The 21,197-nt window shown below is 41.7% G+C and overlaps 1 protein-coding gene across 1 annotated transcript in view; it reads right to left on the bottom strand.

Moving 5' to 3' along the window:
• The window catches only part of LOC6037148 (pikachurin), a gene marked incomplete at its 5' end in the record, with an annotated part of 226,670 nt that overhangs the window by 36,753 nt on the left and 168,720 nt on the right, over positions 1 to 21,197 (bottom strand). Inside the window, 4 exons of the mRNA XM_038261273.1 lie at positions 606 to 2,179; positions 5,848 to 6,000; positions 7,008 to 7,083; positions 20,453 to 20,592. Coding sequence (XP_038117201.1) covers positions 606 to 2,179; positions 5,848 to 6,000; positions 7,008 to 7,083; positions 20,453 to 20,592 — 1,943 coding nt within the window. The remainder of the gene's footprint in view (positions 1 to 605; positions 2,180 to 5,847; positions 6,001 to 7,007; positions 7,084 to 20,452; positions 20,593 to 21,197) is intronic.

Below are 21,197 nucleotides of genomic sequence, written 5' to 3'. Positions count from 1 at the left end.
GTGAGGTGGTGGGGATGGAGAACACCGACCCATCATCAGCCGGATGGCCAGCATGGCAGATTTCATTGAGGTCGGGGGGGAATCATCACCGTTAGTCATAGCCAGACTAGAGTGTGCTCTACCCGGGCCACGTGGGTGGAAAAGATTGCAGATGGCCTTTTTCGGTAGGACGCCTTCGCTTTTCAAATGGGCATCAAGTTTGTGGAAATTTAAATCTAGATTATGGGACGAGATTGATTTGCCGCCCGATGTTGGTAGTCAGCTTGAAAAAAAAATGTAGAATAGGAATCATTTGGGATGGACTTCAAAAATTGTAAATATAAAAATACATGCATGCCCCTAAAAAACGCTCTATGAATGTTATGGTTCAGATTCAGTTACTGAGTTGAAAGGGATTGTAATTTCGTTATCTAACGATATATCAACCGACTGACCTAGTTCTGCCCAGTTATAGAAACTCAATCTGTCGCGATAATATCCATCAAATCTGCTATCCAGCAATACTTGATAATGGAAAAATAACACACAGAGTCGCTCCACATAAGCTCTCATCCAGTAATCCTTTCCCCTAAACTCCCACCCAATCCAATCAATCTTCTACTCACCCATTCTCTACGCCCAGCGACAGGAAATCATCCCCTTCGAGCGCACTGTGCCGTCCTGTCCACAGGATCAACCCGTTCGCCGAGTGCGTCTTGAAGCGCAGGTTCAAATCAATCTCGTAGCTTATCACCCGGCGCATCGTTTCCGCGTCGCTGTAGTGGAAGTAACTTTCCGTACCGGTGAAGCAGGCCCCCTGATAGCGCCTTCGGAAGTACTTGCCCTTGTACTTGGTCGCCACCGCCGCCGCTTCCGCTTTCCGGACCACCTCGTCTTCGTGCTGTTCCTGTTCGAGGACTTGCTTTTCCCTTTCTTTCTGTTGTTGTTGTTGGAGAAGGCTGCTCTCCTCGGTGGGTGGTGCACTTTTTTCTAGGTTAGGTTTGTTCTTTTCATCGTCGTCGTCGTCGTCGTCACCGTCGCCGTCGTTGTTCTCTTCCTCATCCTCAATCAGGTTTTGTTCTGGGGTGTCGTCCAGTGAAGCCGGTCCAATCGAGGCCCCAGCGTGGCGTAGCTCCTCGTCACCCATTCCGTAGCTCCAGCTATTGTCGTCCACCGACACATCCGTAACATCTCCCGCGTCGTCTTCTTCACCGACATCGTCCTCGTCCTTGTTTTTCATTATTCTACTCATCTCTTCGATTAATATTTCATCAATGTCGCTATCGCGCTCCGGTTCCGGCCGTCTCTGCTTCCCCCGACCACTTCGCGGTTGTGGCTGCTCCTTTTCCGCCTTTCTCACCAGCAGATCCGGACGGTACGGTATTCTGTCACCGTTGCGATCGTAATCTTGATTGTATCCGGCGTCGTCTTGAGCGTCATTTGCGACACCACTGCTACCGCTGACGTCCACCTTGTTTACAGTGGAAAATTTCCGCGGTTTCTTATCAAAAGATGACAGTTTTTCCACTTTCTTCTGGTAATTCTTCTTTGGCTCACTCTCCACCAAGTTGCTCCCCTCGTCATCATAATCATCGTCATCACTGTCACCGTCCTCCTCCGAGTTATAACTTTGACCATCTTCGGCTGAGCTCTTTGCCCCGACTTGACCCTTGTCTTCATAATCGATTTCTGCACTGGTCGTAACTTCCGGTTCTTCCTTCTTCCTCTCCACTTTCAGCACTATCTTCTCACTTTCCTTCACCACAACATCATCCTTCCTAACCTCCGGCGTTCCCGAATCCTCATCATCGTACTCATAGTAATAGTACTCATCCTCCGAGCTCTCCCCCGAACCACTCTTCGTCACCTGCGTCGTCGGTGCCACCGTCGTCGTTCTCTCATCATCCTCCTCATCCTCGTACTCTTCCATCTCATACCTTCGCGTCACACGCTGCTTCTCCTCCACTCTCACCCGCTGCTTCGAAGTCGCCGGCGCCTCGATGACCTCCGGGGGCAGCTCCTCCGCCTTGTTGCACTGCTTGTTCTGCGGGTTGCACTGGCACTCGTAGCTGTCCAGGTTCGGGACGCACTTGGCCAGCGGGCCGCACGGCCGGGCGACGCACGCGTGCGGACAGTTCTCCACGTTCGAGCCGCCGAGCGCCTCCGAGATGATCGCGATGGTGCGGTCGTTGATGTCGACCTGTGGGTTGAGGGGATGAAGAAAAAATATAGAAAATAAATTAGTTAAATGAAGGAATTTAATTTTCAATTACAGTCATCCCACATATTTGGAACAGTCTTCCGATTGGCTAATGTTAAAAAAAATCATAGAAAATCGACATTTCTATTGAACTTAATGGTTTGCTTTTACCTTCATGGTTTTTTTTGTGTGATCTTTCGGTTGATGTATCGACCGACTGATTTTTTTCAAGTTTTTAAAGAAAACATTGACCCTTGAAACCCACAAATTCGGAACATTTTTTGCTCGGAAATCACGTTTTAGACAAGTTTTGAGCACGCTGTATCTTTTGACAGGTGCGGGAAAGTTTCAGAGATGTTTATCAATTATAATGCTATTGTGTTGGTTTGAAAACTTTAGTGAAAAATCAAAATGAAAAATTCAAATTATGGAAAAGGGGTTTTCCATACTAATACCTATAATTGAAATGCAATGCGCAGAGTGTGATCTCAGAAATCGTAAAAAAAAACATGTTCTAAAATTTGATTTTTTGCAATATAGGTATCATATAATTGGATTTTTTCATAAAATTCGAATAAAATAATCACAAATTTAAAAAATACAGAAAATTTTCACTAAACTACATATTTAAAAAAAAAAACACAAAATTTCAGTATTTAGCAATATTGGTATCAAATGTTTGGGATTTTTTAATACATTTCGGATGTAACAACATTTTAACAAAACTACGTATTTTAGAAAAAAATGCTCAAAATTTCAGATTTTTGCAATATGGGTATAAAATGATCGGAACTTTTTCATACATTTGCATTGTCAATTTTTTTTTGAAAATTCGCAAAATTTTCACAAAACTACGTATTTTCGAAAAAATACTCAAAATTTCAGTTTGGTAACAAATGATCGGTTTTTTTTCAAACATTTCGAATGTAATAAATTTTCAAATTTTGAGTATTTTCTAGAAAAAAACGTAGCTTTGTTAATATTTTTATTTTTTAAAAAAAACTGTAACAGCTTTCGAGATTTATTAAAATATCTCGATCATTTGATACCCATGTTGTGTAAAACTGAAATTTTGAGTATATTTTTTTTCAAAAATACGTAGTTTGTGAAAAAATTGAGTTTGAAATGTATGGAAAAAAATCCAAATCATTTGAAACTAAAATGAAACTTTGAGTATTTATTCGAAAATACCTAGTTTTCTGATGTTATTTAGTAAAAAAAATTGAAAATTTTCAAAAACGTTGTTATACATTCGAAATGTATTAAAAATCCGATCATTTTATACCAATATTGTGATAAAAAGATATTTTGAGTAATTTTTTTCAGGAATACGTAGTTTTGGGAAAAATTGGAGTATTTTCAAAAATGTGTATTATAACTATCGAAATATACTAAAAAATCCCGATCGTTTGATACCCATATTGTAAAGAAATATTTTTTTTTGTATTTTTAAAATACGTTGTTTTGTGAAATTTTTTAGTACACCCAAACGGCGGTCGCATGATTGTGATGCATGGCGGCATGAAAGTGTATCAGAATCTGCATGAAAACTGTCCTCATGCATTTTTTGCGATATAGGGGTGTGACATTTTTGCCCGTTATCGACAATTATCGACATTACCGACGGCTTTTTGGTTGTATTTCACAAAAAAAAACCTTAACAGAACGAGGGTTGAACTACCAACTTCTTGGTTATTGGTCCGACACGCTACCACCGCGCCATGGACGCTTGATGAAATGTGAGTGAAAGAGCACCAACATATTCTTCTCTTTGGTGTGTTGATCTTGGACGGGCCAGCTTTATATGTGTTGGTGAGAACTGCAGATCGCTGATATGTTTACACGCGGGCAAAAATGATCTACGGGCTTGCTGCAAAAAATGTTATAAAATGTGACATTTTCTGCAGCAAATCCACTGTTGCAGATTTTGAGATATATATTTCCTTTGGGTGTATTTTCAAAAAAAGCATCAAAAATCCCGATCATTTGAAACCCATATTGCAATAAAAATAATTTTGAGTATTTTTTCGAGAAACATTGCATTTTCAGAATACAGGAAAAATACATATTATTGTGAAAATTTTATGTAACTATTTTAACAATGGATAGCTGCCATCATCCCGATTCAAAACAATATAATTTTTTGATGTTAGTATGATTTTTAATACGACTACAGGCAATGTCTCCCATATAGCCAAAATCCCATAACCTCTGTGCTTCAGTTATGCACTGGACCGTGCTGAACCGAGGCAGCTGAACGAATCAAAACCGGGGCAGTGCAAACCTTTTTGGTTCGACCTTTTTTGATGAATTTTACAAAAAAAGTTTGTTTATATTCGCAAGAAAAAAAAGTTTTCCGAATTTGTGGACTTGAAGGGTCAATGTATTTCTTTAAAATCTGGATATAAAGCTTCAAAGTTACAGTCATTTTATACATTAATCGAAAGATCGCAAGAAAAGCTTTCACATGAAGTTAAAAGCAAATCGTTATGTTCAATTATTGATTTTCTATGATTTTTTGAACCGTTCGGGATGACTGTACTTTTTGAATTTTCAATAACCTAGAAGGGTATTTTTTCCATTTAGAACACATTTTTTCATTTAAACATTGAAGAACTGGCAACCCTGTCCTCAGTTATTTGCCGTTAAGTGATATGTGTGTATTTTTTCCGGATCTAAACAAAATTAGACGAAATTCTTGACAAAATTTGTGTCCAAACCCATCATATCGCATATCACTCATTGTTGGTAAAAAGTGAAGAAGGCACCAACCACAAAGGTGGATTAAGTTAGTTTTTTTTTTATCAAATTAAAGACAAGACGACAGCAGTCTGCTTTCCTGTTACATGCAACAATCGATAAACTAAATTGTTGCAATTCACGATCAAATTTAATTTCAAGCATTATCCCACTCTACTCCCAATCCCCAACCCTCCATGTCCGAGCCAAATCACTACGCAAATCCATTCTCCATCCCTCCCGAAGGGAGGCGAGCGTAACGGTTTAATGACCGTAAATCGGAGGATAAGCAAGGTTAAAAGGGAAATTAAAATAGCCCGATTCTCGTAAAATTAGCAACAAATTTGATAACTGTTGCCATCCTATCGCCCACGCCCACTCCCCCACACCTTGGCAGACCTTCTGCGGCGTTTTCTGTGGTTTGTGACGTGGAATAATTGCATTTTGTTACATGCCCTCGGTCGTCTTCTTGAACGTCACGTCGTCGTTCAATCCTCCGGAACAGAGTCATAAAACCTTCCCGCCAACGTGCGATGCCGGCAGCATCAACCTCTCTTCTTCTGGAATCCCTGGACCACGGGAACAATAAAAACAAGCCATCTTCCGCCTGTGCTGGGGGTTTTGTTTTGGAGGGTGTCAGGACGCCCCTCTTTTTCTCTGATGCCAGCCTTCCTCAACCCTCCTGTGATTCCCACCCTTTTGCCATTTTCACAGTACATTTATCAAAGCAATAAAAATCAAGACATCAAGCGCTTTGGAGGAAAATAATGTAAAATTTAATACGATACCTTGATTTAATTTAATACATTTTAGTTTAAATCTACAAATAGATTGATACATTTTTTTTAACAAAAAAACAATTTCAAAGTACCACTTAATCCTACTTCCTACTCGGCGCAAAATCTTCCATCCTTCTTCTTGAAGCTTACCTTTTGCACACACCCGGCGAAGGAGCCCTTGTCCCGGAGGCTCATCGGCAGCGTGTGGATGTTGTGCACCCCGCCCAGGTACAGGCTGTGCGGCAGCGACAGATGCCAGAATCCGTTCGGCGAGACCGTCATCACTTCCGGCAGCTGATCGATCTGCAATGCGGAAAGGGGGAAATCGAGTTTGTGTGGTAGTGCCGGCATTTTGAGAAGCTGAGGTATGTTTTGTAAGGAATTATTATTAGTTTTGTTGGATTAATTTGAACAACAATTTTATGTAGTTGAAAAACAAATTCGTCATTTTGAAAACTGGGGTTTGGTTTTGGTTTTGGTTTTGGTTTTGGTTTTGGTTTTGGTTTTGGTTTTGGTTTTGGTTTTGGTTTTGGTTTTGGTTTTGGTTTTGGTTTTGGTTTTGGTTTTGGTTTTGGTTTTGGTTTTGGTTTTGGTTTTGGTTTTGGTTTTGGTTTTGGTTTTGGTTTTGGTTTTGGTTTGGTTTTGGTTTTGGTTTTGGTTTTGGTTTTGGTTTTGGTTTTGGTTTTGGTTTTGGTTTTGGTTTGGTTTTGGTTTTGGTTTGGTTTTGGTTTTGGTTTTGGTTTTGGTTTTGGTTTTGGTTTTGGTTTTGGTTTTGGTTTTGGTTTTGGTTTTGGTTTTGGTTTTGGTTTTGGTTTTGGTTTTGGTTTTGGTTTTGGTTTTGGTTTTGGTTTTGGTTTTGGTTTTGGTTTTGGTTTTGGTTTTGGTTTTGGTTTTGGTTTTGGTTTTGGTTTGGTTTTGGTTTTGGTTTTGGTTTTGGTTTGGTTTTGGTTTTGGTTTTGGTTTTGGTTTTGGTTTTGGTTTTGGTTTTGGTTTGGTTTTGGTTTTGGTTTTGGTTTTGGTTTTGGTTTTGGTTTTGGTTTTGGTTTTGGTTTTGGTTTTGGTTTTGGTTTTGGTTTTGGTTTTGGTTTTGGTTTTGGTTTTGGTTTTGGTTTTGGTTTTGGTTTTGGTTTTGGTTTTGGTATTTATTCATTCAAGAGATATGATTTAATCGAATTATTCCACTCGATTTCCTCGACTGGTTTATTTGTAATCTTTCGGTTGTACAGCTGGTACTTGGGTTTCATTTTGAAATTAATTTTTAATTCATGATCATATTTAAATGGGAACATCGCAAATTAAAACTGTATTACCTTTAACACTGCTAACCGAGATGTCCTGGAAACCTTTATGGTGTGCCATTGCCCCATCGACAGCGGGAACTCACTCCTGGAATAAAGGAAAAAGAAACATGTTATAATCTTTTACTGTTGCTCCAAGATAATCTGCCCAGTAAACCTTTAATTCAATGTTAATCCAACATAAAGTGTTTGAAGAATTTGAATAATCTGCATCATCTTTTGCAGCATCAGTAGCAGCATTCTCCCAAATGGCCACGTGCAAATATAAACTACACTGCACGTGCAACTGCAACTCTACCCCCATGCGCAAAGTTAGTCCGGACCGGTAGCACTGGAGACCATAGTTATCAAAACAGAGGCTCGTTTGTCTTCCTCAGCCTCACCTTCGCAGTGCACCCAGATTCTCTGGTGGGTTGCTGCTCCGGAAAACCAATTTTATAACGCAATATTTCATGCGCATATTATTCACGATAAAATTTAATTGTTTTCCACAGAAACTGTTATTACACTCGGTCCGGCCAATTCTGCTCCTTGCTTGAAGAGTGGAAACTGTACTGCTTCATTTTGGGTATAGTTTCGACATGTGGAACACACCAGTACAGTATAATCACTTTGGACAATCTAAAAACCAGCAGCACTTGTGTAGTGAACCGTCGCGTGAAGTTGTTTTGGAAAACAGTAAATGTTGAAATTAAGATTCCCTGCTTCAAACTAAAAGCTACTATCGCTATTTAAAAAAAAAACTCGTATCCCTTCACATAACGGTTGCAATACAGGTGTTGTTATCAGAGCAATTCTACAAAACCCTCTACGGCCTGCTGAACAGGGCAACTTTTCTTTAATATTACCTCTTTTCTTTAATATTACCTTTCTATTTCAAATAACAGTCCAATTAAAGTCAGTTTTTCTAGGAAAAAATAGTGTTAAACTTTTCAGCACTTGTTTTGAAAAGTAATACTTTTCGTCACTGCTTTGATTGTGGAGCTGACCAAGAACACACGGACAACAACCTAAACTGAGGAAACTATCGATTCGCTGAAAAATCCTTATCAACAACTCGTCGTAGCCTCGTTAGAGTCATCGTGTTTTAACGTGCTGGAAAAGGAGTCAATCAATTCTGAGAAACTGGAATCGTGATGGTTGAAGGTGATTTAGGCTAATTCCCATCAAATTTGTATGAAAGTTGTAGTTGGAGTTGGATAAGGATTCGTCGTTGGACCCTTGGTATCTTTAGTCGAGTTTCGAGTCACAAATTATTCAAAAATGTGTAATGTGAAACTTGAATTCGTCATCATGGCCCAACTAATTAATTTAACTTTTCAAATCGTTCAACTTCAATCCCAAGAAGCAAAAATGTTTTAGGATTTCTACAAGAGTTCTTGAAAATAGCTACAGCATAGCAGTTTGGACCGAGTCTTGACGAGCTCTTCAAGAAATTCTGAAACATTTTGCTACATGAGGTGTGCTCTACCAAAGTGTACGAGTTTTGAGTTGTGCTCACCAAAATTTCCAATGATTAAATCACGAGTCTAGTTGCCGTCTACAGTCCCCAAGCTGAGTGCACTCAAAGCATTGTCACATTTGTTTCACTTTTGCTATCAGACGACGTTGCCAAATCCTTTGAATGCCGTCCTCGTGTAAAGCTGTAAATCTCCCTCCTTTCGGTACCATCCAGAGACATAAATTTACAAAACTCCACCAGGCTCCGGATGCAACCGACTCGACGATGGCGCACTTGATAATTCCAAATCGTAGGTACCAGCAGCGATGAGTACGCACTTCAGTGGCTGATCATCCTCAGATAGAGCCTGCTGAGTCGAGACTCAGTCCCCCTTCTTCTGCGGGCATTAGTTTAATGGCTGCTGTTCGGGACGATGGAGCCGTTTGCGGTGTGTAAATTATGTCTGGCTTCCGGCGCCGTCGACCGAAATTCTGCCCAATTGCATCAACCGCAACACCAAGATGAGTGCAGTCGGTACTTGAATTTTGTCATTTGCACCGATGAATGGTGGTGCCAAATTGTGAGTGCGGCAGTTTTTAGCCAGAGAGTGTATGAAAGCCGAAATCGTGCTCTTAAGCTGAGACGGCTTCATGAGATGGAAATGTTAGACATTTTCAATCTTTTGATGGATTGGGATTCAAAAAAAAAACAGAATATTGTAACGTTAATAATTTGTTGCATAAGAGAAGAATTTTTTATTTAAATTTTTTTTCGATTTTCAACAATTTTCTGAAAATTTGTGCCGAGATGGACGCTCAAATTGCTGTTAAAAGGCAGGATTTCCTTCCTACTTCGCGTTCAGTTTCAGGTTCTTTTCGTTCTAATTATATTACACCATATTGATTAAGTCTGCCCAACGCCTCCCGGAAGGACATCGCCCACCCAACCCAGCCAAGTAAACACAATCAATCATCAACATTTCCGGTGCCAGTAATTCAACAAATCAGACTACGCAAACTTCCCTCACACCAACATCAAGACGACCGTTCCCCCGCCCTGCTGGCACGAGGAGGTGTTTAATTCGGGCAAATAAATTGACAACGTGCGCGTCATTAATTACGCGGATTAATCTTGGATCCCACGAAGGGCGTTTCGGCGAGGACACAATTTACACCCAACTGGGAGGCTTCATCCAAACAACAACAACATAGATCTTCGATTACGGCCGCCTTCCGCTTTTCACGACAATAATTCGCGAAATAAGCTGCAAACTTTGCCAAATAAAAACGATATCATCAATGTTTGCTTTGAGTTTAATGAGTTTCTCGTGGACGCCGAACTGCTGCGAGAAATCTACAGGTTTCAGTTTCAACATTCTGTGGATCCTCCAAAATAGGGCTTATCCAAAAATATAAAAGGATAGTTAAAAAAATTATTTTTCCTCAATGTTTTTTTTTTTATTTTGATATGATTATAATATGCATCTCAATAACATAAAAAACCAAAGCACAATATTATCTGGATAAATTGCAAAACTCATTGGAAATCTTGCCAGTCTTTCTATCTCCCCTAATTCATCGCACTAAAAGAAAATTCCGGAAAACACAATCTTTATTCCTTGCGGAAAATTCGTTCCGCTATTTTTTCTCATTCCGCAACCAACATTTTGCTCCACAAGTGTAACGTAACGAAAATTTATTTAATTTTCGTGATGGTTTCTTCTTCCGGCGACTCACACCCGTGATTCCCCCGCTCCCTCCAATTTTCAAATTACCAACAATTTACTCAGTGACTCCATCACCATCATCATCGTGAGACCCCCGTCAAATCGTTTTTCCCTAATTTTCATTCGTCTACTTTCCCTCGCTGGAGCCACCTTCTGGAACTTGGATACGAGAGGAGCACTCATTTAAAAATGCAAATGAAACTTTTGTGAAATGTACCGCGATGCTGGTGCTCGGGAGGAAGTTTTGAAACCGCTGGGGAATATTGTGAAAAGTGGAAAACATTTTGTGTGGTTTTTGTTAGGATTAAGTAGCATTTTTCCTGATATTGTACAGTTGTGGATAAATCAGTAAAACAAAGTTAGTCTCGGTTGACATTTTGATGTCAACTCAATATATGTTGCATATGAGCAATTTTCCACCAAAACCAGGTATGGAATTTATTTATTTTTTTAAATTGGCATAAAAACTTCGGAGGCCTTTAGTATAAATAAAGAAGCCATGTTGTGACATTGGTTCACCCAAAAAGTCTCCATGAAAATTTGGCAGCTGTTCATACAAAAAAAAAAAAAAAACGTAAATATTCAGAAATCTGTAAATTTTGAAGGAATTTTCTGATCGATTTGGTATCTTCAGCAATGTTTTGTATATTAATTAGAAATATTCTTCAAAAATTAAGCCAAAATTTTGATTAACTTTATTTAACAAAAAAAAAAATAATTCCAAAAATCTAATCTTTATATTTTAGAAATTTTTGATATGTTTCAGGAAACGAATGCATCAAAATTAAAAACCATAAAATCAAAAACCGCGATTCGAGGAAATCGTGTTTGTGATCATACGATAAAACAATATCATTTAATCTGCTTTGTTGCCTCTAAGTTTATGTTGATTTTCGCAATAAAACTAAAAAAATAAATATAAAAAAATGGAATTACAAGCCATGGTCTCAAGATTTGAATGAAAAAAGTATTCTCAAGTGCATTTTACACCTGCCCAGTTGTTTTGCAATCATCCTGCTAGAAAATACTTTTTGCGCTATACATTGAAATTCCACAAAAAAATAAAAAATAAATTATTCGATTCCAGACATGCTAAATATGATTTTAAACGCAAGAAAATGCATTTCTAATTTTTTTCAGCTAGTTAGACTTCTATTTCCTTTAAAAAAATTAAGTTTTTTGAAAAAAAAATTTTTTTTTGCCTCATGATTTTTTGAGCCGATTATGAAAAGGGGGAGGGTTGGGGACCAACATTTACTTAGAAAAATATTTGCAATGGCCTAATGGGCCATTTTCGAACAGAGCTGAAAGGGCACTAAAGCGCTGTCACCTGTTTGCGGTTTTTAATGATGTTTATGGTCCCATTCATTTAGTTGGAAGTGATGAGGAATTCAGTGGCAATTTTGATAATTTGTGATTTTTTGTGATAGAATGTATGTAGTAGACAAAGTGTGTAAAACCTAAAAATTATTCAAAAGTGTAAAGAACAGCAGCCGCGGAAGCAACCAACTAACGAAAAAGAAAAGGGCACATTTGAACATTTTTGTTTCGGGTTGGAGTGAACATTGTTATGCGTCCTTTTGTGTTTTTCCTTTCAATAGGAAATTGCTTGCTATCAATTTGATTCTTGGAGTGCATTCTCCATACATGTACTAATGAATGAAATAGTGGAATAATCCAGAATGTTTACGTTTTGGTTGTGTGCCCTAATGAAATGTTAGGCTCGAATTGACACAATTTATGCAATTTCGAAAAACGCGTTTGAGTGGATTTTTTTTATGTCAAACACGGTGATCAACACAAAAAATATTGAAATTTTTTTTTTTCGATACTAATTTTTCAGCATTAGTATTGAAAAGTAACACTTCCACTTTTTAGCATCCATTCCAGTGCTGAAAAGTATAAACGTTCATCACTGGTAATGAAAGGTATTAATTTTTCATTCTGTTATTCTTGGAAAGGAAAAGGTTCGATATCTATCCAGAAGTCAGTTGTTTACCTTTTTCGGAGCTCTGATAATTTTGGTTCATTTTTGTGTGTTTTATTACTGTTTCTTTCACAAATTGTCATTCGGCTCAATAATCGGGTTCAAATTTCGTCGAAATTACTGGAGTGCACGCGATAAATCCGCGAGTTAATTCGTAAAAGTGATATAAAGTTTGGTGTTTTGTGTTTAAGAAAGTGCTGCTCGAAACACAATTCTCTCCGCTCACTCCAACACTTTTGTTGTTGTAAATCAGCGCCATCTATTGACTAGTAGCGGATTTGTGACTAGCTCTTTGTGCACGGTTGCCTACTTGCTGGTGGTTTACTTACTGGTTGCTGCAGAACGTTAAAGCCTGATCTTTCCAAAATCGGGAAAACGGATATCGGAGCAACAACACGTCGAAACGGCTACTGCGTCGGCAATGGACTCTGATAAGAACGCAATCCTTTGCCATTCGTGCACGGGGATGTGCTCGACGAGTTTGTTTCCTGCCAGGGTTCTGTAACGCGGTATTCCATCTGCAGTGCAGCGGTGTCAAACCAGAGCTGTTGAAGGAGATTGCCTCGCACCGCCAAATTTTCTGGCTCTGCAGATCCTGCACCACCCTCATGTCGGACCTCCGTCATCGCCGCTCAATTCAATGTGCGTTCGAGGCTGGGCAGGAACTATCGTTGAGTCACCACAACCGCATCGTCGAGCAGCTCAAAACGGAAATCATGTCGGAGTTGAAAACTGAGCTGAGCGCAAACTTTGCCAAGCTAATTGCGTCAAACTCTTTGACTCCCAAATCCGGTAGTCTCCGTCCAGGTGGTTTTCGCGGGTCAGGCCGGCGTCTTTTGAAACGAAACCTGCTCCCCAGGACCGCAACCCATTCCGCCGAAACAAGGCACCGGAAACCCTGACAGACCTGCCCCTGCTGAGGACGGCATTGTCGCTGCCGGGTATGAGAGAGCTGTAGATGACGATGACGCTCGTTTCTGGCTCTACCTATCCCGTGTCTCCCGCAATGTGACAGAGGAGCAAATCGCAAGACTTGCTGTCGAGCGTCTCGGAGTTGAAGACATCAAAGTGAAGAGACTAGTGGCCAAAGGCAAAGATGTCAGCAGAATGAGATTCATCTCTTTCAAAGTTGGTGTGCATACTGACCTTAAACACAAGGCTCTCGCTTCTACGACATGGCCGAATGGTCTCGTGTTCCGTGAATTTGAAGAGCGCAACGTAGAAATTTTTTGGGAGCCCTCACTTGCCGTCGTCAAGAATCAGGAAAATCCTCCTCCACCCCTGCTCTCGCCCTTAACGGAACCAACAACGCCGATTTCGCCGCTGAAGTCTGCGCTGGCATCAATTCCAATCAACACGGAGCAGGCTCAGCAGAAGGAAGAGGAAGTTCTGAAGAGTGCGCAGCTAATCACGAACGGCACGGTGTCAACTTCAAGTCAAGATGGTTCACCCATGGATCACCAGGCAGACTAACGTGCGACGCGGTCGCACCGGCAATCCAAGTCTCTCCGCGTTCTTTATCCCAGCATCTCCCAGCACTAGCACTCCAGTTTTCACCAGGACGCGCCGTGGAAAGCCTTATGAGAGCCCTCGCCTGCCCGACGCCACCACGCCCTCGCTCAGCCACCGTTCAAGAACTCCAGCAAGTCGCAGCCATCAGAGTCGTCCTGGTGTTGGTGTCGGTGCTGGGGGAGGGGTCTCTCAACCGGCGCCCTTCGGCAAGTATCCTCTACGATCGAAACAATTCCTGCCTGATGCTCGTCCAACTTCCAGCTCGTGTGCCACCACTTCAGCGACCCAGACTGCGCATGCCTCACCGCAATCAGTTCGTGCCTTCCAGATTTCGCCAGGACGCGCCGTGGAAAGCCTTATGAGAGCCCCTCGCCTGCCCGACGCCACCACGCCCTCGCTCAGCCACCGTTCAAGAACTCCAGCAAGTCGCAGCCATCAGAGTCGTCCTGGTGTTGGTGTCGGTGCCGGGGGAGGGGTCTCTCAACCGGCGCCCTTCGGCAAGTACCAATTCAGCACACCTAGCATCAGCTCTGATACTCGCTCAGTTTTCAGCGCAACATCACCGCCGCCAATTCTTATAACATCGCCTGCTGCACCGAGCCGTCCCGCGACATCCAGTGTATCAACTGTCGTGGCTTCTCCTGATCATACTTCGGCAGCGCCTGAGCGTGGATTTCTGAACGTGTACTATCAGAACGTGCGAGGCTTAAGGACCAAAACGAACACCGTCCTACTAGCCCTTGGCTCCTGTGAATACGACGTTGTCATCTTTACCGAGACGTGGCTGATACCCGGGATCAAAGACTGCGAATTTGCTGGTGGCTATGACATTTTCCGGTGCGACCGAAGCGCAGAAACGTCATCTTTCCAACGCGGCGGTGGAGTTTTAGTAGCGGTTAAAGCAGGTCGGCACTGCAAGGAAGTTGAACTCGTGAGCTGTGAGAGCCTGGAACAAATCGTTGTTCGCATCACACTGCCGCATCAGACACTCTTCGTCTGCTGTATTTACATTCGACCGGCAAGCGATGTTGGTGTGTACTCTCTTCATTCGGGAGCTGTTCAACAAATTCTCAGCATGGCCGGATTGCGAGATTTGGTCCTCGTCGTCGGTGATTACAACCTTCCAGCGCTAACATGGTTCTTCGATGACGATACGCAGAGCTTTCTCCCTATCAACGCTTCGGCAGACCAGGAAATTTTGCTGATGGAATCGATGCTTTCGAGTGGGCTTCTTCAAATCAACAATTTGGCTAGTACACATGGAAATCTACTTGATTTGGCCTTTGTGAGCGACACTACTGCTGTCGAACTTTTCGATCCAGCATGTCCTCTTTTAAAACCTGACCCTCACCATAAGCCTATCCTTGTCAAACTGGATTACGATCTAGGCGGCACCGACGTTCAGGACGATGCAGATGAAGTTTTCGATTTCGCCCAATGTGACTATGACCACTTGAACGCGAGAATTTCCACCGTCGACTGGGAAACTTGTCTTGGTTCTTCCTCAGTTGATGAAGCCACTGCAAACTTCTACGGGGAGCTTAACACCATCCTACACGAGGTTGTGCCGAAGAAAATCCGACGAATGTGTCACCGATACAAGCTGCCGTGGTGGAACGATGAGCTACGAACCTTGAGGAATCGTTTACGCAAGGCGACGTCGCGTTACATGGAGTCAAGGACAGCATGGGACAAGGTAATGGTGCAAAACATCGAGGACGAGTACAACGCTAAGAATCAAGAAAGCTTCCGGTCTTACATCAATAACACTCAGAGCAGTCTAAAACGCGATCCATCGAAGTTCTGGAGTTACGTGAACAGCAGGAAAAATGTGAATCGAAAATTCCTACCGCGATGTGTGCTCTAAATCTCCAGCAGACTCAGCCAACTTCTTCGCGGACTTTTTCAAGTCAGTGCACAGCTCCGACGAGATTCCACCTCGCGAACAGGAATTTGACAATGTGCCCAGTCACAATCTGCCGTTGCCCCTCCCAATTCTCAACGACGACGATGTGCTAAAAGCGCTCTCTGATGTGGATGCTGCTAAAGGACCTGGTCCGGATGGAATTCCACCGTCACTCGTCAAATCCTGTGCTAGCTCGCTCGCCGTTCCAGTGAAGAGGCTCTTCAACGAGTCGCTCCGACAGGGCGCTTTCCCTGCGATGTGGAAGGTTGCGTCGATCACTCCGATCCACAAGTCAGGAAGCACCAAGAAAGTCGAGAACTATCGTCCGATATCGATTCTTAACTGCCTTGCCAAAGTGCTGGAGAAAGTTGTGTACGAAAGACTGTATGCGGTAGTAAGTCCAATCATTTCGGGTGATCAGCATGGATTCATGCGAAAACGATCGACAACAACCAACCTCCTTGCTTTTGTGCACCCAACAGTAAACGCCCTCGAGGCCGGCGAACAAGTAGACGCTATCTACATCGACTTTGAGAAGGCGTTCGATAAGGTACCTCATGCACTTACCATTCGGAAGCTCCGCAGGCTTGGTCTCCCCGACTGGATTACTGAATGGCTTCGTTCGTACCTGACGAATCGGAAGGCCTTCGTCAACCTTCGAGTCGCTCATTCCGGCATATTTGAAATTCCTTCCGGCGTCCCACAAGGCAGTCACCTAGGTCCTCTTATTTTTATTCTGTTTGTGAACGAAATCTGCGCGTTTACCAGCTCCAGTACGCTGATGTACGCTGACGACTTGAAGATGTTCCGCAAAGTAAAGAACAACGCCGATTGCTGTGCACTGCAGTCGGACATCAACTCTCTTCTCAACTGGTGCGATTTGAATGGCATGAAGGTGCACGCGAAGAAGTGCAAGGTCGTCTCGTTCAGCCGTTCTAGGGATCCCTTACGCTTCGAGTACACAGTGGAGCGTCGTGCTCTAGATCGTGTCACATCGATCAAGGATCTAGGCGTGACGGTAGATCGTAAAATGAGGTTCAATGAACACATTGCGCTGACAACTGCAAAGGCATTTGCCATGCTGGGTTTTCTGAAGCGAAACACCGCCCACTTTGACGACCCTTTCGCTCTGAAGGTGTTGTACGTCTCGCTGGTCAGGAGTGTGCTGGAGTATGCTGCGATAGTCTGGGCGCCTTATCACGTAACGCACTCTGCACGGCTTGAACGAGTACAGCGTGCCTTTGTGAGGTTTGCTTTACGCAAGCTACCATGGACCAACCCGCAAATCCTGCCACCGTACGAGGAACGCTGCTTGCTGTTTAGGTTGCAATCTCTCGCCCAGCGTAGGATCCTGATGCAGCGCCTCTTCGTGTTCGACCTGCTACGAGGCAACATCGACTGCGACAGCATCCGCGGCAACGTACGCTTCAACGAACCGGCGCGCCAAGGACTCAGAAGTGAACGTCCTTTATTGTGGATTCCGAGGCATCTGTTTGACTACGGTTATTATAACCCGCTCGATGTTTGTCTCCGTAAATTCAACGAAGTCTGTACTTGTTTCGATTATGCTGTGACCAAATCTGTGTTTAAAATAAGAATTAGTTAGTGTTAAGATACAGCCTGAGCATTTCAGATGGAGGCGGTGAATAAATAAATAAAAGTAGGCCGCTTCGTCGCTCGAGAATGACTAGGAAAGTAAGTTGTTTCAGGTGACGGAATTGCAAATAGTAACATTATGTAACAAGTTGCAAAAAGATGATTTTTTCAGTACGAGTCGTACATTTATCCAACGAGGTTACCGAGTTGGATAAATACGAAGAGTGCTGAAAAAAACATGTTTTGCAACGAGTTCCATACAACATTTTTGCAATTCCAAAAAAACACACACTGAGTGAAATTTTATGTCAAATTTTCATGTATTTTGTCAATAAAACGTTTAAATCAAAGAAATGTTGAAAAGTGTTACTTTTCGAAACAAGTGCTAAAAAGCTCAACTTTTCAGCACCCATTTGAGTGCTGAAAAGTTCAACTTTTGAGCACCCATTTATTTTTGAAAAGTGTTGCTATTCGATTCTGTTATTTTTGGTACAGAAAAGTAGGCTATTTCGTCGTTCAAGAATGACAGGAAAAGTAAGTAGTTTCACGACGGAATTGCAAAAAAACATTTTCTTATGCTATAAACATGGATTGTCACCCCTCTCTTTCTCACCCTATTCACATTGTTGAACAATGTTTTTAAAACTTTTTCCTGTTTTCTATTTTCACTGAATATCTACTGCATATCGATTTTAACAACAATGAAAAAAATCGAGGAAAAACATTATCTCCCGTTTTCTACAGCATAAGTTTGCCGTAATTCGATTGAAAGTGACTGCAACAAATGGAAAATGCTCGCGTGGTCTCTCGGTGGGCAGTCAAGATGGAATTTATAGTGGGATGCGAAATGGTCGAAAAATATGTCCCAACCATTCTTATGCTTTTGCTGTGAATGCTCTCCAGTTTCATAGCGACATGAAGTTATTGGATATCGTCAGAGAAACGTTAGACTGACTCGTGAAGCTGTACTCAGTTTGTTTATAATATTTGTATTATTATTTTCTAGATACCTTAAGTTTCAATGATTCTTTTTTTATTTCTACAAAATTCAAGCATTATCAATAATCATTCACTTTCAGAAACTATTTCATTCTTCTACGAGAAACTATTCCATCCACTGACGAGATGTCGCAAACAGGAAAGTAAAGACGAATTTCTTTTCCATCGTCAACCTTGGCGCGAAAGCGACTGTTTCCTGTTTCAAAAAGTCAGATCTCGTGCAGTAACCAAGAAAAGCTAGGCGAAGAGGGTAAATGGATTCAGCAAGCTTTTCGCCATCAGTTGGATGAAATAAGCGCGATTATAACTTTGACAACACTATCGCATTTCTCCTGGCTGTCAGCGAATGTGGAGAAAAATAGGAGTGTTTCATCTTCAAGGTATATAACACATCAACAAAATTTTTGGAAATGATTTTCTAACTCTAACTGATTTTTATTCCAATAATAAAATTTATTAAAAGAATAGAACAAACATTCAATTTTTGCCTTAACTGATGATTCCATGAAATGGATTAAGATCTTATAATATGTTTATAAAAATATATTTTCTTTTCTTTACATAACTTGAAGCATGAATCACTTTCAAAAATATAAAAACAAACACACCCAAGATGGCAAAAGATTACGCCAATAACTGGGGCAAAAAGTTGAAGATAATGAAAACGGTGACGTTAATCCCCGCGTCGTCGCTGCACGAGTCGACGATGACGTTCGGGGATTGTTTGGGAAACTGCTGGTTCGGCTGATGTGTTGGCCATACGTGGAGGGAAAAACCGGGGCGGGAAAATTATTTCATAAAGCAAACCAACACACATATATGCATCGCACACAAGAAGGGGGTTCTTTTCGTCCGGTTGGATGGGGAAGATGGGAAGCAAAAATTTAATTAAACTTTTTAACTTGCATTAAAAATTTAATTTATAGTTTGCAATTAGATTACATCTCAGCTGGGTGCGATCGCATCGGCTCTGGAGGGAGGCTCCACGTCATAATGGAAGCATATCAGCAGCATTGTGGGGCGAGCTTTACACTTTGAAAGTTTGTCAGAAGATAAGATTGGTGCGATAAAGAGTAATGAAAAGAATATGGCTCAGACGAGGGAGCAATATGGCATTATTATTTTATCCAACGATCTTAAGTATTAAGCTTACATTTGTATCATTTGTATGATTTTTTATGGAAATACATGAAAAATACAAATTTGTTTATAGTTTTCGAAACAAAACTTAAAACAGTGTGAAAAAATGATGATTAGATAAAATTATTTGCGATTTCTGATTTCATGACACAAAATCCTGAGTTTGTATAATCTGTTCAAACAGGGCTTTTGGAATAGGAGACATAGATGTATAGACTAGAGTGTAAAAAAAAATATTATTTTTATGGAAGTACTCAAGAGAGCTTTAAGAATCTAAACCGCATTAATCAAATGCCATCATTCATCCTCGTTGTCGATTACCATTTCACCAACTCGAAAAAGCTTCTTTCATCTTCCGCATCGTCCCCGAAAATGTCGCCTTTCACTGCCGGTCCAGTATCAATAAGCAAACCGATCCAACCCCTAATTAAATGTCACAAATCCCACTTTTACCCACCCAAGCTGCTAATCACAAACCCCACACCGAATCGGTCAACTGAGCCATCAAGAGGAGGTTGGGTCATTCCTCCCCCCACCCCTTAGCTTTAATTACGCCACCCACAAGCCACTGCCCAATCAGACCTGACCTTACGAAGCGCTCTCTTTCGGTGGGGCATGTCTATTTGGACACCATTAGGGTGTACGAGCGCGCAAGGGAAGCCTAATTTCGATAATTCAACATTCATCGGCCGGGTCCGAGTTTTGGGGCCCGGACGAAAGCCAATCCATGTTGCCTCTGGGACCAGTCTCGGGACACGAGCTCGGACCGACATGCAGCTGACTAGCTGCCATGTGGTGGCATTCGGCTCCCGGTTTTGGAGGGGGTATAAGTTGCTAAATTATCACATCAACGTCAGCTGTTTTGGTAGGGGATGCAGTGGTGTGTTTTTTTTTTAAACTTTTTCGCTCCAAAATTTTCAAAATACAGTGTAGTTTGAATTATTTCAATTCAGTTTACAGCTCCCTTAAAATCATCTGAAATTTTAAATATGAAAAATCTAAGAGTTTTAAAGTTGTTATTTGTATTGTAACATACTAGATATCAACATTTTGTTTATCCCCCACATCCCGCACTCCCCTAATCCAAATCCAGACATCTCTAATCCCGCACCAACATTTTCCAGGGAAACCCCCTGCCGCGGATACGTACCTCACCGTGGCCGGTCCGCTGCCCAGGTCGAAGGTGAACTCGACGTAGCCCATGTTCAGACACAGCGAGATGTAGTCCCCGTAATCGTGGTGGCCACTGTACAGCAGCAGTCCGTCCTCGAGCAGTGGTTTGATGATAATCTGCAGCACCGCCGATCGAGTATCGATTTCGAAATCCGGAGGTGGTTAATTTTGGCGGTCATCGTGCGTGGTGTGGGGCCACGCGGGCGGACGGTAAGTGGGCCACCGCAATCGATTTGGCATTTTTGGGGGAGAGAGAGAGAGAGAGAACATGGAACGAGAGAATAGCGTTAGAATGTTTGACTTTCGATCGGGAATGGGAATAATAAATGAATAATTAATTGCCGGTACGTGTGTGGTTCTGCGTGGTCCTGCAGAATCAATGGTGGAGGATGATTGTTATGCAAGTTGAGCTAATCAAATCAGCTCTCCAAAGGATTATGCACATTTCTATTAGATATTGTTATCATGGATAATTGTGCATAAATCAGTTTGGTGTGCTTTATTGTTATTATACTCTTTGTTGTATCAACTACTGTAGTCAATTTGATCAATTGAAGAGATAGTATAACTCAATGTTGATGAGGCAAATTTATAAAGCAATTGGATTAAATTAAAAACATGTTACTTAAATCATAAATAAACGACTGGTGCATAAAAAAGGGTAGAAAGATCTTCAAAATTCTTGGCTCATCAGAAAGGTCTATCGATTAAAAAAATATTCA

This window comes from Culex quinquefasciatus, chromosome 3 (genome assembly GCF_015732765.1).
Source record: "Culex quinquefasciatus strain JHB chromosome 3, VPISU_Cqui_1.0_pri_paternal, whole genome shotgun sequence".
In the NCBI taxonomy this organism is placed as follows: domain Eukaryota; kingdom Metazoa; phylum Arthropoda; class Insecta; order Diptera; family Culicidae; genus Culex; species Culex quinquefasciatus.
Note: the sequence above shows the minus strand (reverse complement) of the source record. Positions and strands in the feature narration are given on the sequence as shown.